Source organism: Triticum aestivum, chromosome 2A, assembly GCF_018294505.1.
Source record: "Triticum aestivum cultivar Chinese Spring chromosome 2A, IWGSC CS RefSeq v2.1, whole genome shotgun sequence".
NCBI lineage: Eukaryota > Viridiplantae > Streptophyta > Magnoliopsida > Poales > Poaceae > Triticum > Triticum aestivum.
The window spans coordinates 699,302,107-699,316,237 of NC_057797.1; the positions used below are offsets into that span (position 1 = coordinate 699,302,107).

The 14,131-nt window shown below is 43.2% G+C and overlaps 1 protein-coding gene across 7 annotated transcripts in view; it reads left to right on the forward strand.

The window, feature by feature from the left end:
- Window positions 1–1,671: 1,671 nt before the first annotated feature.
- LOC123190351 (uncharacterized) overlaps window positions 1,672–14,131 on the forward strand; it is a 46,101-nt gene continuing 33,641 nt past the window's right edge. For 2 of the 7 annotated variants that reach the window (XR_006496286.1, XR_006496289.1), the window contains exons 1-4: window positions 1,672–2,261; window positions 3,548–3,788; window positions 3,896–4,111; window positions 7,006–7,182. Coding sequence is in view for 2 of the 7 variants with exons in the window: in XM_044602974.1 (XP_044458909.1) it covers window positions 2,015–2,261; window positions 3,622–3,749; window positions 3,896–4,087 (567 nt within the window). In the remaining 5 variants the exon portion in view is untranslated. Of the gene's footprint in view, window positions 2,262–3,547; window positions 3,789–3,895; window positions 4,112–7,005; window positions 7,183–7,450; window positions 10,696–14,131 lie in introns of those variants that run through there. The other 5 variants (XM_044602974.1, XM_044602975.1, XR_006496290.1 and 2 more) reach the window with 4 other exon arrangements.

The window sequence follows — 14,131 nt, forward strand, 5'->3', positions numbered from 1 at the left end:
AAAAAAAGGGTATTGTATGCCTTTCTTAGTTTTGACCTTTGATAATTCGCATATGCTAATCAATACCTATTTGCTAGCTGTCCACTAAAATACATGGAGGTATGCAAGGTGACAGTTAAATTTACACGAAACAAGGTATCTATTTTTGTTAGTAATGGAAGAGGTGAATATATTATCGACAGTTGAGCCCAAGAATATTTTGATTCTAAAATTGATCATTTGAACACTGGATTTGGTGGCTTTGATTTATCCAGGTTGGTGCCCCTGCAATCAACCACAAAGTCTTTGCTTTCCACTCTTTGTTGTCACAGTGTATCTGTGTTCCATGACCTTAGTTCCCTTGGCAGAAATTGTTTAAGATTGTTGGAGATACCCTGCAAATCATCCTTTTGTTTTACACTCACTAATGAGTGATTCACTTATATTTATGTACCCCCTATTGATCCTATATAAATTCTCGTTTGTTGTGCTAATATTCAGAGAACTCCACCTCTATTTTTACTCCTTATTCTGTAACAATTTTCCTGTATTGACCAGATGTTTAGTGCCCGGGTGTAATCCCTTGGAGAATCTTTGTCTATTATACTGCAACGTACAGTAGAATTTTATTGCAGGCTGGCAACAATGTCTGAAATGCATTGTCATTGTTTAAATAATAAAAGTTGTTCAAAATTTCTAAAATATTTGTATGGCTTATTTTATTCTTAGTTTATGAAATATTCCTAATGTCTTTCCTAAATATTTATATTTTTAGATGTCATGAAGCGAGTATTTGTGAGAGAGTTTTTTTAGAGCCAAAAGAGTCATGATCAATCATGAAACTTGTATCGATCAACCATCTTAATTCAAATCCCATATGTTTGATTTCACAACTTGAACCAACAAGTCTATTAGGCCTAAAAGGGGCTCAACATGTCACTTTCTTGCAGATCCACCAAATTTCTTTCTTTGGTTGTATGCCACCATTGCAGATTAACCGAATTCCTCTCTTGGATTACAGACCATTAATTCCAAAAAATGGAGTCAAGCACAATCTACGAGAAAGCACGATACTTTTTGAAGTTGCAACACGCATTAATCCCTAACAACTAAGAGCAAAAATAGACGGGCGCGGTAACGCGCGCCATCAATGATCTAGTATACATAGATTATGACACACACACATCGAAAACATATATCACATCTAGTAAAGTAAATATAAAATAATTTGTCTCCAGACGATATTGATCCCGGTAGTCAATATCAAAACACAAGGCATGGGTATGTGGTTTTCCCTGTTGCAACGCACAACAGTTTTCCTACTACCGCCGGCTCGGTGAATAAGTCTTTCGCGTAGTTTTAGGTCAACGATTTAACTATCTAAATATGTATTATATGTGAAAAAAATATATACTTAGAAACTACATCCGTGTAGAAATCTAGTGATATACTTTTCATGACATATAATACATATTTAGTTCCTCAAATCAATGACGTAGAACTATGTGAAAGACTTATTCATCTAGACGGAGGTAGTAGTAAAATAAAAAAGAAAAAGGAAACGAAAGGAAAACCAGTCATGGAGGATTAACAAAAAAGGAAGAAACCAGAAAGAACCGTGAAAAAAAATACGTTTCCTAGCTATTTGGGCTGGCCCATATGCGGTCTGTTCGCCTAGTAGGAAAACCCTATTTGTCCGCTCGAGCAGAGCAAGGGATTCGTCAGGTGGCGGCGGCTCGCGAGTACGAGCTCGACGGCGGCTGAGCATCGTCGGCTACGGGAGTTCGAGACTCGCGAGTACGAGTACCCACATGGGTCTGTAGATTGAGAGAGCAGTCAGGCGGCGGCGACTCGCGAGTACGAGCTCGACGGCGGCTGAGCATCGTCGGGTTCGGGAGTTGGAGAGGATGAGGGGGAGGCGGCGGCGCGGCGGGCGCCTGGAGTCTCGGCATCCGACCTCAGGTCCAAGCTGCCGACGGAGGCTGTTGCGCCGCGAGCACGCTGAGCCTGAGGTAGCTGGACGACGGCCACAGCGATGCACGAGGAGGCGAGCCCGAGGCGGTGGGTGGCGGCGGATCCAGTCATGCTCCTCCTGAATTCCCCGTCGTCGTGCTACCGAGGGCGTCTTCACCCAGATCTCCTCACGCCGGTGCGCATGGCGACTCCTGCCGCTGGTTCCGCCTGCCGGTCGCGACGACGTAAACGAACAGAGCATGTGCTCGCGGCGGAGGATGCTCTCTCGCTCCCGCGGAACGCTTGCCTCGCCCGCCGCCACGGACAAGGTAGACACCCTCCTACAGCCTTATGTTGTTGCTTCCCAGCTGTTTGCCGTGTGATGCTCCTGCTTCCCTTTGTTTGCCGCGTGATGCTCTGCTGCTGCCACTACTCTGCTACTGCTGCTAATTTGCCCCGCTGGAACTCACAAGGAAGATATAAATTTTGTGACTAAAGCATATTTGATCAGCTGTCCTGTTACAAAACATAGATTTTTTCTAGCATCAGGCAAAGAATCATAATGTGCACTCAGTTCACACAGCACACACTCTTTTTCTTTAGGGAAACATATACGGAAGTTGTGATTTGAAAGGACTATCAATCTACATAAATCATGGCAAAGTTTCCTACATTTTTCGGAGCGGGTTCATTGACGAGATTCAAGATACAACCTGCTGCTGCTAATTTGCTGTAGTGCTATTTTAAAGATGATGATGACAGATTACCACCATCAAGCATTGCTAATGACGAGTTAGAATATTTTTATAGTTGGTAGCCAATGGAAAAAGCAAATCAGCAAGAGTTCTACTTCTCATTAGATGAATGCCAGAAATGGATTATTTCTTTAGATTATGAACTTAGCACGTTGAGAAATACAACAATGTGTAGAATGTGAAGTTCAAAGAATGGCTGAAGATCATTATGGACAGGCTCAGCTTGCACCATGTCACTTGATTCGTCTATTTAGGTGGTGATGTCAGAAGAAGGTAAATTGTTAGGTTTCAAGTAGATTCTCATACAGTGGGTATAGTTAGTGACATGTGTTATCAGTAGATTCTCATATGGTGGCCAACTATCTGTTCCTGAACGGTTTGTGGCAAGATAGTGGGAAAACACACCAGTTGTTCCAGCACTTATGATGAATGTTGCCCTCCTGAGAAGTTGATCAGCTCTTCTTGGTCTGACTAATCTTTGGAGGTTTCTTCTGTTATACCATAGGTCCTCGACTTGATTGGAAAATGATAGTGTATTCTATCATGGAGAAAAAAACAAAAACACAGCTAGCTAATTAGTACCTAAAATACTGGCACTGAATAATCGGAATAGCTTGATTTATTAACTAGCTATCCACTCTTTTGTGATCTTGTAACTAATTGAATTTGGTGAATGTTATTTCTGTATGCAATTTGCATGTGCTAGTAGAATGTTACTCCCTCGGTTCACATATATAAGATGTTCTGCCTTTTTTTCTGATTCAGATGTATATAGATGCATTTTAGTGTGTTTGTTCATTCATTTCAGTCCGTATGTTGTCCATGTTGAAATATCCAAAACATCTTATATTTGTGAACAGAGGGAGTATTTCTTTATGTAATTGGCAAGCGCTGGTGGAAAGTGACAACAGAAGTTTTCTTGCTATTGCGTCAGGCAACAAAATGGAGCATATTCCAGAAGGATTTATTTTGCACATAAAAGTGATGGCTTGGGCCTTCGGCACCATGGCGGCATCAGTTTGCACGTTGTCGCTCCACTTGTATTGCTGGTTGCAAAGAAAGGTGCGAACAGTCCATTAGGAGGTGAAACTTAAGCACTATGTAAGCTCAGCAACTTGCTTCCAGTAAAAAACACAAATTTGGATGAGGTTTGTTCAGTGCAACCTGCTTCTAATTCCTTAGCATTAATGCTTCTATTGATATTGCAGATAGTGAAAATTTCCCTAGCATTGTGCGAGCTGCTGCTGTTGCATTTAAATCGGTTTGTCCAAATCGACAGTCCGAGGCTCCAATCGATGCAGTCGCGACCCCGCCTCTTATCAGCTCACCACCCAACCAGTTACACTCAGTTATGTGACAGTTTTGATTCATTCTACAGAATTATTGGAACTCTGGAATGACCAAATCCCAATTCTGCTTCAAAGGTAATGATTCTGTTCTATCAACCACCCTAAATTTGTCCACAAGTGATGTTTACGACATGGTTATCTATTTCACACATTCTTATTCTATGTATATATTGTGATTCTATTTTCTTTTCCTTAGTTGTGTTGCTGTTCAGTTGGCTGTTAAGTTTACGGTTATTTCCCCCGCAAAAAAAGGGTTATGGTTATTTATTCCAAAAGAGAAAAGCATGTTTCTTTGTAGGAGACTATCTGCTATATAGACTTGAATATTTGTAATGTTTCTTTTACAAACATACGATGTTATAGAGTGTAGACACGGGCCTAGACATCTAGCCAAACCTACCTATAGCATTTCTAAAACGATATAATTATAATGGTTACATGTAAATTACGTGTGTAGATTTATCCCTTTTTTTTTCATATGCCTTACTTGGTAGATTATGAAAATATGGTGTGATGTATAAAAGTTTATGGTCAATGCTAGTTTAGTGTTTGGGTCAAATTATTATTTGAAAGTAGGGGTTAAAGTTTGCCAAGAAAAAAGCAGATTATTATTTGAGATTGATAGAGTATGACTATATCCCACTCGGTCTTGTTTCCATCAAAAGTGTGTCCCCATTTCATTGAAGAATACAGCTACCACTCGGTCTTGAGATTGATAGAGTATGACTATATCCCACTCGGTCTTGTTTCCATCAAAAGTGTGTCCCCACTTCGTTGAAGAATACAGCTACCATTTTGGTAGTGGGCCTAACTCATCTCAGCGGTTTTGTTTGGGCCTCATTCCCCTAATACGCTAGTAATCGTTTTATTTCCCATATTTCCCTTAGTCTCGCTCCCAAGGAAGGGAATGCCTAGCAGCCATGGCGGCAGTGTCCCCTTGGGCCATTCATGCCACTTGAGAGGATGAAGGCTTCGACGACGTCACGCGAGAGACATCGGCGCAAGCGAGGTCGCCACCATCCTTGTTGCAACGACAATGCCACAACGGAGGGTAGAACGGGATGGTGGGTGACGGCATTGCGGAAGGAGGTGCCGACCACTCATCTGACCCAGGGAAGCAACAATAATGTGCAATGTTTTTGTCCCGTATCTATCTATCTATCTATCTATCTATCTATACCTATACTAATTACAGACTCCCAAAAAATTACCACGTTAATCAGTAATTAGGAGCCGTTAATCTGGTGGGACCGAGTTATTACGGTGTAGATCGACCGATATAATCCCCTGTGAATATTTTGCTTAATTGTGAAGAAAAAAACACTTTGAGGCCCACAATCGTTAGCGTTGGTTATAAAAATAGAATCACATGAGACGTGATTCCACTTCTCTTCCACGTTTCTCTTGCTACTCTAATTCAAGCAAACTCTATCTCTTTCCTTTGGATTTTAAATCATTGATTCAGATTAAATAATAGACTGTGGTCAGAGTCCCACAGGTATACAATCTGCAGTCCAACATAGTTTCAATCCAACAGAGTCCCACGGGTATACAATCTACAGTCCAACATAGTTTCAATCCAATGCTAAAAACATGGCTCCATCGATGGTTACAATCTCATCTGCTGTCATCTTCCCTGACGCAGGCCTTCTTCCTCTCCATAGATTGCTGAACCTTGCATATCTCATGGGTTCCCGCAGGCTCCACTACCGTCGCATGTTAGATCAGCCTCCTCTCTTCTCTCCCGCCCACTTGCCAGATTTCTTTCTCGACATTTTCTCCAACTCAAATCGCCGCTAAGCTAAGTATCTGAAAAGAAAATTAAGCAAGTATTCATGCTCTTCATTGCTTGCCAAAAAAGTTGCAGCTACGATGTCCTTCCCTAAACCAATGTATTACTCCTGCGCGGCTGCCATTTGTAAATCCCAATTTCACTGAAACCGCCATATTTTCTGTTCTTCCTAAAACCGATGCCTGCTGCATCCGTCTCTGCTCATCTTCTTCTCCTAATTGAACTCACCTTTGATGAGTCCTTTCTGCATAACATGGCATCATCAGCCACCAGTCGCCTCACATCAAACCGTTCCTGTCCGTAGACAAAATCTGATTTGAATTGAATCACAAAGGAGGATGGCAGGAAGAGGAAGGTCGCTGTCTTGGAGATGTATCATACCGGTTGATCAATGCGTAGGACTGTGCTGCAAGGGGATACGCCAGCAGGGCCTGCAAGACCAAGATTGAAGGAAGCTTAACTATGATGTATTAATGCCAATGGAAGATATGTTGCATCATTCACCATGCATGTGCCGGCAACAACCTGACTTTTTTTATCAAAGACTTGATGAAAACCGAATAGACATACAGGTGCATTCGTTACACCATATAGCACAATAGAGTAACCATCTACCCAGTTCCAATCACCCCTCCTCCATCTTTTTTTTTGCGGGGGAATCATCCCTCCTCCATCTAACTGCTAGAACTTGGACCTGATTGCCATGTTTGAGATAATATTTTTAAGAATACCTATGCAATGGTTATTTCTTTTCATGATATCACTGTGGAGATTTATAGTTGAAAAAGGATCAATTTCTATATAGAAGTTAATAGTATATAATGGTTCGGAGCAACTCTAACAGTATTGAATTTAGGATAGAGTACATGACGTGATATACACTCTCATTAATAGTAGCTATTGTTGTCCGTGCAGCTTTTTCCCCTTACAAGATGCTATAGCCTATATGCAAATTTTCATGGCTGCAAAATGAGTCTATATGATTATTCTATATTTATGAAGTAACAATAGCACTGTTGTGTGCAGTATTTTTCTAGAGGATCATTTATGCAGATCATTTTCTCTGCAAGTTTCTGTCGCGCACATCAACTTCAAGCCAGCGCCCTAGGCCAATAAAACCACTTCCTCCTTTATTTATCCCTCCCTTTCTGACTTCCATCCTGCTTCCTTCCGGCAGGTGAGTACTGCACGAGCAAGTCAAATTTATTGGGACGTAGAAGAGGCAGCAAGCACATCTAGCAGCCAGAGACAAGCAACAGTTTGTTCCCCAACAGCAACAGCAATCCTGTTTTGTCTGGCGAATAGTGGCGATGGCATCATCCACGTCTGTCGAACTGGTGGACACTTACAGCAGGTATGCTAGCTCCTCAGATTAAATACATAATATTAAGTTTGTTACAGTTTATGGATGAAACTGGGAATCAGGTTCTACAAGCATGCCTCATAGTTATGTATAGTTTTTTTGTACATTTGGTGTGCTGAACTCCTATTTAAAGACGTTATCATTATCCATCTGATCCTTCTGTTTGTTAGTTGGTTTCTTGAATAAATCAGTTCAGACGATTAATTGATTTTGAGTAGAACATGTCTTGCATTATAAGCTCCCAGCAGTTATATTTCAGATCAGTATTCGAGCTGAAAGGAGGCACTTAGGTTAGGAAACACCCAAGATTTGACTCGCAGTACTAACAGAAGGAAAGATACATTTATCAGAATAGAAATACATTTATCATTTAAAAGCAAGGTATGTTACATATTTGTTTTCAGTGATTAAGACATGGCTGGGGGAAACTCAATAAGTAAACTTACAAAGAAAGAGACCATTATCATTTTGGCGTGTAATATGTTTCCTTTCATTAATATGTGAGTACACCTGTATCAAGCCGTCCAAATAATAAAAGACAAAAAATTATTAGTGTGAGACAATTGGTAAACCTACATATATGTAAATTATCCGATTAGGAATCTATTGAAAATAGATCATTCATATCATAAATAACCAACATGCATTGGTTTTATGCATGTTATTAGTTGCGGTCGTTCATAATTGTATTATTATTAGTTCCGAATTCAAATTTCGAAAAAACATTGCATCCAAAAAAATTGTTACCAGGTGTTCATCCTATATACATCTACCTAAAATAGGCTAGCCCGTGCGAAGGCACGGGCTGACGACTAGTTGCTACTAAATAAGGATCTTGGCCGAGAGAATCTAGAGTATGGTGTATGGTCTAGAAAAAGAGCAAGAGTGCACTCGAGCATGATTAGGGGGAGGTATGTTCGGGGCGGAGGCCACAGGGGGGAGCTATGCCTGGCTGGATGACCATAAAGGGCGAGGGCGAATTCCTTCTTTTAAGTATAAACATATACTCCCTTTGTTCACTAATACAAAATGTTTTGGATATTTTAGTATGAACTACTTACAGGAATGAGTGAACAAAACACTCTAAAACGTGTCTATATACACTTGATTCAGAAAAAGTTAGAACATCTTATAATGGTTAATGGAGGGAGTACTTAGAGAATAAAATCCTTCCCTAGCTAATGGTGGATCAACAACACTGAGTTTGAAGAGATAGAGGAATTATTTGATCCTGCACATTGGAGCATACGAAGGAAGCATCGACACCAATATGCTTGGTGAGCTATGTTGCACGGAATCATGCACAGTACTGATATCACATCTAAATAGACAAGACTCCCAACAAGATGATGATAGCGCGTCAGACCAAACAAAGGTGGATGTTGAGCTCCATGGGAGTTTCATGCCACTTGAGAGGATGAAGGCTCTAGCAACATCGTGCGAGAGGCATCGGCGCTAGCGAGTTTGCCACCATCCTAGCCACGACGACAATGCCGCACAGCATATAGTAGGAAAGTGGAGCGACAATGCCGCGGGAGGAGGTGCACTCGAACGGGGGGCACTGCACTGCAGTCTGTTTCATCTTTCGGGCAAGTGCCAGGCAGATAAACAAGGCTTGCAACAAAATGTCGATAAAGCGCCATATCAGACAGTAGGTCAACATCACTAGCAGGGAGGTGAACATTAAGCTCCATGGGAGTCTCAACATGCGCTCATTAGTAAGAGCAGCACGAGTAAGAAGATCCTAAATTATTACTTTTGAGCAAGAAGGGACCTCAATCCCAAGAAAGTAGCAGAGAGGGCCAAGATAAGACATAAGAAAGTGGGAGCAAAAACGAAGTGACTTAGAATGAGAACGTGGTATGAAATGTCTAGATGAGTGACATCTAAATAGACAAGACTCCCAACAAGATGATGATAGCGCGTCAGATCAAACAAAGGTGGATGTTGAGCTCCATGGGAGTTTCATGCCACTTGAGAGGATGAAGGCTCTAGCAACATCGTGCGAGAGGCATCGGCGCTAGCGATTTTGCCACCATCCTAGCCATGACGACAATGCCGCGGAGCATATAGTAGGAAAGTGGAGCGATGACGCCGCGGGAGGAGGTGCACTCGAACGGGGGGCACTGCACTGTAGTCTGTTTCTTTCGGGCAAGTGCCAGGCAGATAAAAAGGCTTGTAACAAAATGTCGATGAAGCGCCAGATCAGACAGTAGGTCAACATCACTACCAGGGAGGTGAACATTGAGCTCCATGGGAGTCTCAACATGCGCTCATTAGTAAGAGCAGCGCGAGTCAGAAGATCCTAAATTATTACTTTTGAGCAGGAAGGGACCTCAATCCCAAGAAAGTAGCAGAGAGGGCCAAGATAAGACATAAGAAACTGCATACTAAGACATGCCTTAACAAAGGCAAATATACTCATGGTCTGCGTCAGTGATGATCATGTCATCAATATATAGAAGAAGAGTCCTACCAGGAGCAGAAAGGAGGACAAACAACGTTGGATCATGAGCACTCGATGAAAACCAACAACAACCACCATAGAGGCAAAACGCTCAAACCAGGTGTGAGGGGCTTGCTTAGAGCCATAGTGAGCGATGAAGACGACAAATCATGTCGTAAGGAGTAGAATACCCAGTGGTGGTTGTATGTAAACCTCCTCACGCAACTCACCATTAAGAAATGCATTCTTAACATCAAGCCTAGACACAGATCAGTGGCGAACAGAGGCCATAATAAGAAGTGTGCGAACAGTGGTCAAAGAAAGTCTCATCGTAATCAGGACCATGCTCGTGCTGAAAGCCATGACCCACAACACGAGCTTTGTAACGCCCAAGAGAACCATTAGAGTGAGTCCTAACCTTGTAGACCCACAAAGTGATGGGATGAACACGAGGAGGAACATACACAATATCCCACGTGCCGATGCGCTCAAGAGCAGCAGTCTCCTCTGCCATCACAAGGTGCCATTTGGTATGAACAACATCACAGTAAGAAGTTGGCTCAAGAACAGCATCGCCAACGCTTGGAAGACATTGGCGGTCAACATGCCAAAGCGGACGAGGACGCAAGCCATAAGTAGGCTGAAATGGGGAAGATGGCACATCGGTAGACGCATCCACAACACGTAGATGTCCTATATAGAAGTTAGGAAAAGATGGAAGAATACGAGCTGGAATCATCGGGATAAACTTAGGTGATGGAGACAAGGAAGCCACCAGTGATGAAGGTGTAGAATCATGTGATAAGTGAGGTGAGGAAATCATAGGAGATGATGGCGTTGGTTCTACAATAATCAGAGAAGAGTGTCGGGAAAACTGTGGAAAGAGATATACTCCACTTAAAAGGCCGAAGAAGATGGACTCAACAAAAGTCACATCCCAAGAAGTAGGCATCCGATGACCAACATGATCCCAACAACAATATCCCTTATGCTCATCGTTGTATCCTAAGAAGACACACTCAACAGACTGACAAGTTAGTTTGGGCGTTCACGAGGGGCAAGAAGGACATAGCAAACACAACCAAACAATTGAAACGTTGAATAAACGATCAAATAGACGCTCGAAAGGAGCGTCACCCTGCAGAGCAGTGGATTGCTAAAGGTTGATGAGATAGATGGAAGTGGAGACAAACTTGACCCAAAAGTGCGGCGGAAGAGAGGCGGTGACCATCAACGAACGAGTCGTCTCAAGAAGGTGACGATGCTTGCGCTCAGCCACGCCATTCTGAGCATGAGCACCAGGATAAGAGAACCAAAGTCTGCTCAGAAAGGATTCCACCAGAGCCATCATAGAACACACGAATAGGCGTAGAGAACTGAGTGTGAACCATGGTAGCAAAAAGCTTATAAGACCTCACTACAAGAAGAAATAAAGTATATCCAGGTGTGTCAAGAGAAGCTACTACCAGAGGCAAAGGCAGATGGACCCCTGAGATCATATTGAACAAGGTCGGAAGGACGCCGAGGCACTGTCTCGCTACGAGTATAAGGTAACTAGACCGTGGACTAGGGATATCATCGGAGACAGATCCAAGAAGACCACGTCGAACTAAGGATGAGAGATCACAAGTGACCCAAGGGGATGATGCCAATCCTGAAAATAACTGGTAGACAAGGCAACAAAGGCAAATACTGGTGGCGGTGGCAGCAGAGGGACTTGATCCAGCATCCACGTGCCTGTGCACTCTTCGTACCCCATCGATCTGGCTTGGCGCTCTTTTCCTGTTTGCGGGTTGTGGGTCACGCACTTGATTAAGCACCCCAAGTTCTCCTACTGCGCCCTTGGCCTCGACTTTAGGTAGCGCCTGTCCTCGGCTTGTCTCGTGTATAATCCAGGTACGCGTCGACTGTCCGAGTCCTGCTCACCATTGGTGGTGCTTGAGCGTGCGGTTATGGTGTCGCACACAAAGGGAACATGGGATGTGGGATTGAGACAGTACTCATAGCAACCCGCAGCAAGGCAAAGAATGCCCATCCAGACTGGCAGGGAGCAAAGGTGGGCAGAAAGGTGGACGTTGATTCCGTAGGAGTGAGTCTCAACAGTGCGCTCATCAGTAAGAGCGACACGAGCAAGAAGATTCTGGATATACTTCTCTTAGGAAATAAGAGAACAATCTCAAGGAAGTAGCGAAGAGGACCAAGATTAAGCAATGACCTTATCATTAAGAGCAGCATGAGCAAGAAGATCCTGAATGTACTTCTCTTGGGAAATAAAGAAGCCATTAGAGGTAGAAGAAACCTCAGTTCCAAGTAGTGAAAGGGACCAAGATCAGACATTAAATCTATTCACTAAGACGAGCCTTCAAAAAGGCAATGCACTCAAAGTTGTTGGTAGTGATGATCATGTCATCGACATATAGGAGCAAAGCTCGACCATGAGCTTAAAGATGGATATAAAGTGCAGGATCATGAGCGTTTGCAGAAACTAGTCGCAGTCATCGTTGAGACAAAAAACCTCAAACCGTGCATGAGGGCTAAAGGCATAGAGGGAGTGACAAATATGGCAGATCATGCCATCAGGGAAAAATATCTATGTGGTGGCTACATGTAGACCTTCTCATGCAACTCACCATTAAAAAAGACATTCTTGACATCAAGCTAAGAGACAGACCAGTGGCGAGCAAATATCACAACGAGAAGTGTGCGGGGAGTGGTCATGTGGGCCATATGAGAAAATGTCTTGTCGTAGTCATAGCCATGTTCCTATTGAAAGCCACAAGTCACAAGACGAGCTTTGTAAGGCAAGGGAACCATCAGAGTCTAAATCTTGTAGACTAATGTACAATATACAAGTGATGGGTTGAGCATGAGGAGGAAGGGAAATGAGATCCCACGTGTCAGTGCGTTCAAGAGCAGCAATCTCCTCTGCCATCGCATGTCGCCGTTTGGGTGAACATTGTGTCACTGTAAGTGGTAGTATTGAGAAGAGCAGCGCCAGAACACCCATAGTGATCAATAGGTGGAAGCGGGCAAGCGCGGAAGCTAGGTTGAGCTTGAGGCAGTGCGTTTCCAATAGAAGGAGACATAGTAATGGGGGGGGGGGAGATTGCACATCGAAAGATGATGCATCAGAAGAATCCACAAGATGCGGACGACTAGTGTAGTAAAGAAGAGGATGCGGGGGAATCACCGGGGAAGTCTTAGGGGATGAATGAGGTGGGGAAGCCACAAGTGACGATGGCGTGGGGTCTACAATAGTAGTACAGGGAGACACATTGGAATGGATCTAGGAGGGCAAAACATGAGTGATAGGTGTATCAGAAAGCGTTACGAAAGAAATATCCTCAATGGGAGAGGCCGAAGGAGAGGATGTACGTGGATAGAAAGGACGAGACTCGTCAAAAGTCACACCCTGAGGAATGCGCATTCACCGATTGATAGGATCCCAACACTGATAGCCCTTGTGCTCATCTGCGTAACCTAAGAAGACACATTCCATAGACTAAGCAGTCAGTTTGGCGCGTTAGGGGGGGGGGAGAAGAATGTAGTAAACCGCAACAAAACAAATGAAGCGCTTAGTAGCCATGAGAACGACAAACAGACACTCGATAGGAATGTCACCTTGCAAAGCAAGGAAGGCTGACTTTGACGGGGTTGGTGGAAGTAGAAACAACTTCAACCCAAAAGTGAGGTGAAAAAGAGGTGTTGATCTTCGATGCATAAGCCGCCTCAAGAAGTTGATGCTTACACTTAGCAAACCATTCTGAGCATTAGGGCCACAACATGAGAACTGAGAAAGTGTGCCCTGCTCAGCAAGGAATCCGCACAACAAATGATAGATGAACTCACAAGCAAAATCTTCATGGAAGACACAATTGGGAGTGGAAAACCCGGTATGAAGCATGGGGGCGAACTTCTTACTGATAGATAAGACCTCACTACAAGAAAATCATACAATATATCCATGTGTGTTGGTGATGGCCTCTTTTTGAGGCAAAGGGAGCTGGACCCCAAACATCAAAATGAACAAGACAGAAAGGACGAGACACAATCTCGCTATGAAGATAAAGTAATTGAACCTGTTTGCCAAGCCGACAAACCTAATAGTCTAAAGACACCGCTAGAGATAGGTCCAAGAAGACCACTTTGAACTAAGGATGAGAAACAAGAACCACACAAGTGAAAAAGACGATGATGCCACAAAGAGACAGTAAACGAAGTAACCAAGGCGAAGAGACTATCGATGGTGGCAGCAAAGCGACCAGTCAAGCTCCCAGAGGACGTGGGAGTTACAACGATGATGGCCAACACAAGTAAAGCATCCATCTGAGGATCCTAATCAGAACAAGAGTTAAACTAAAGAATGGTTGTACAACCAAAGTCGACAATCTGACCACCTAAAATAAGCTGCACGGGCCAAGGAATATGAGCAAAAGAATTAACATGAAAAGACCACTTCGAACTAAGGATGAGAAACAAGAACCACACAAGTGA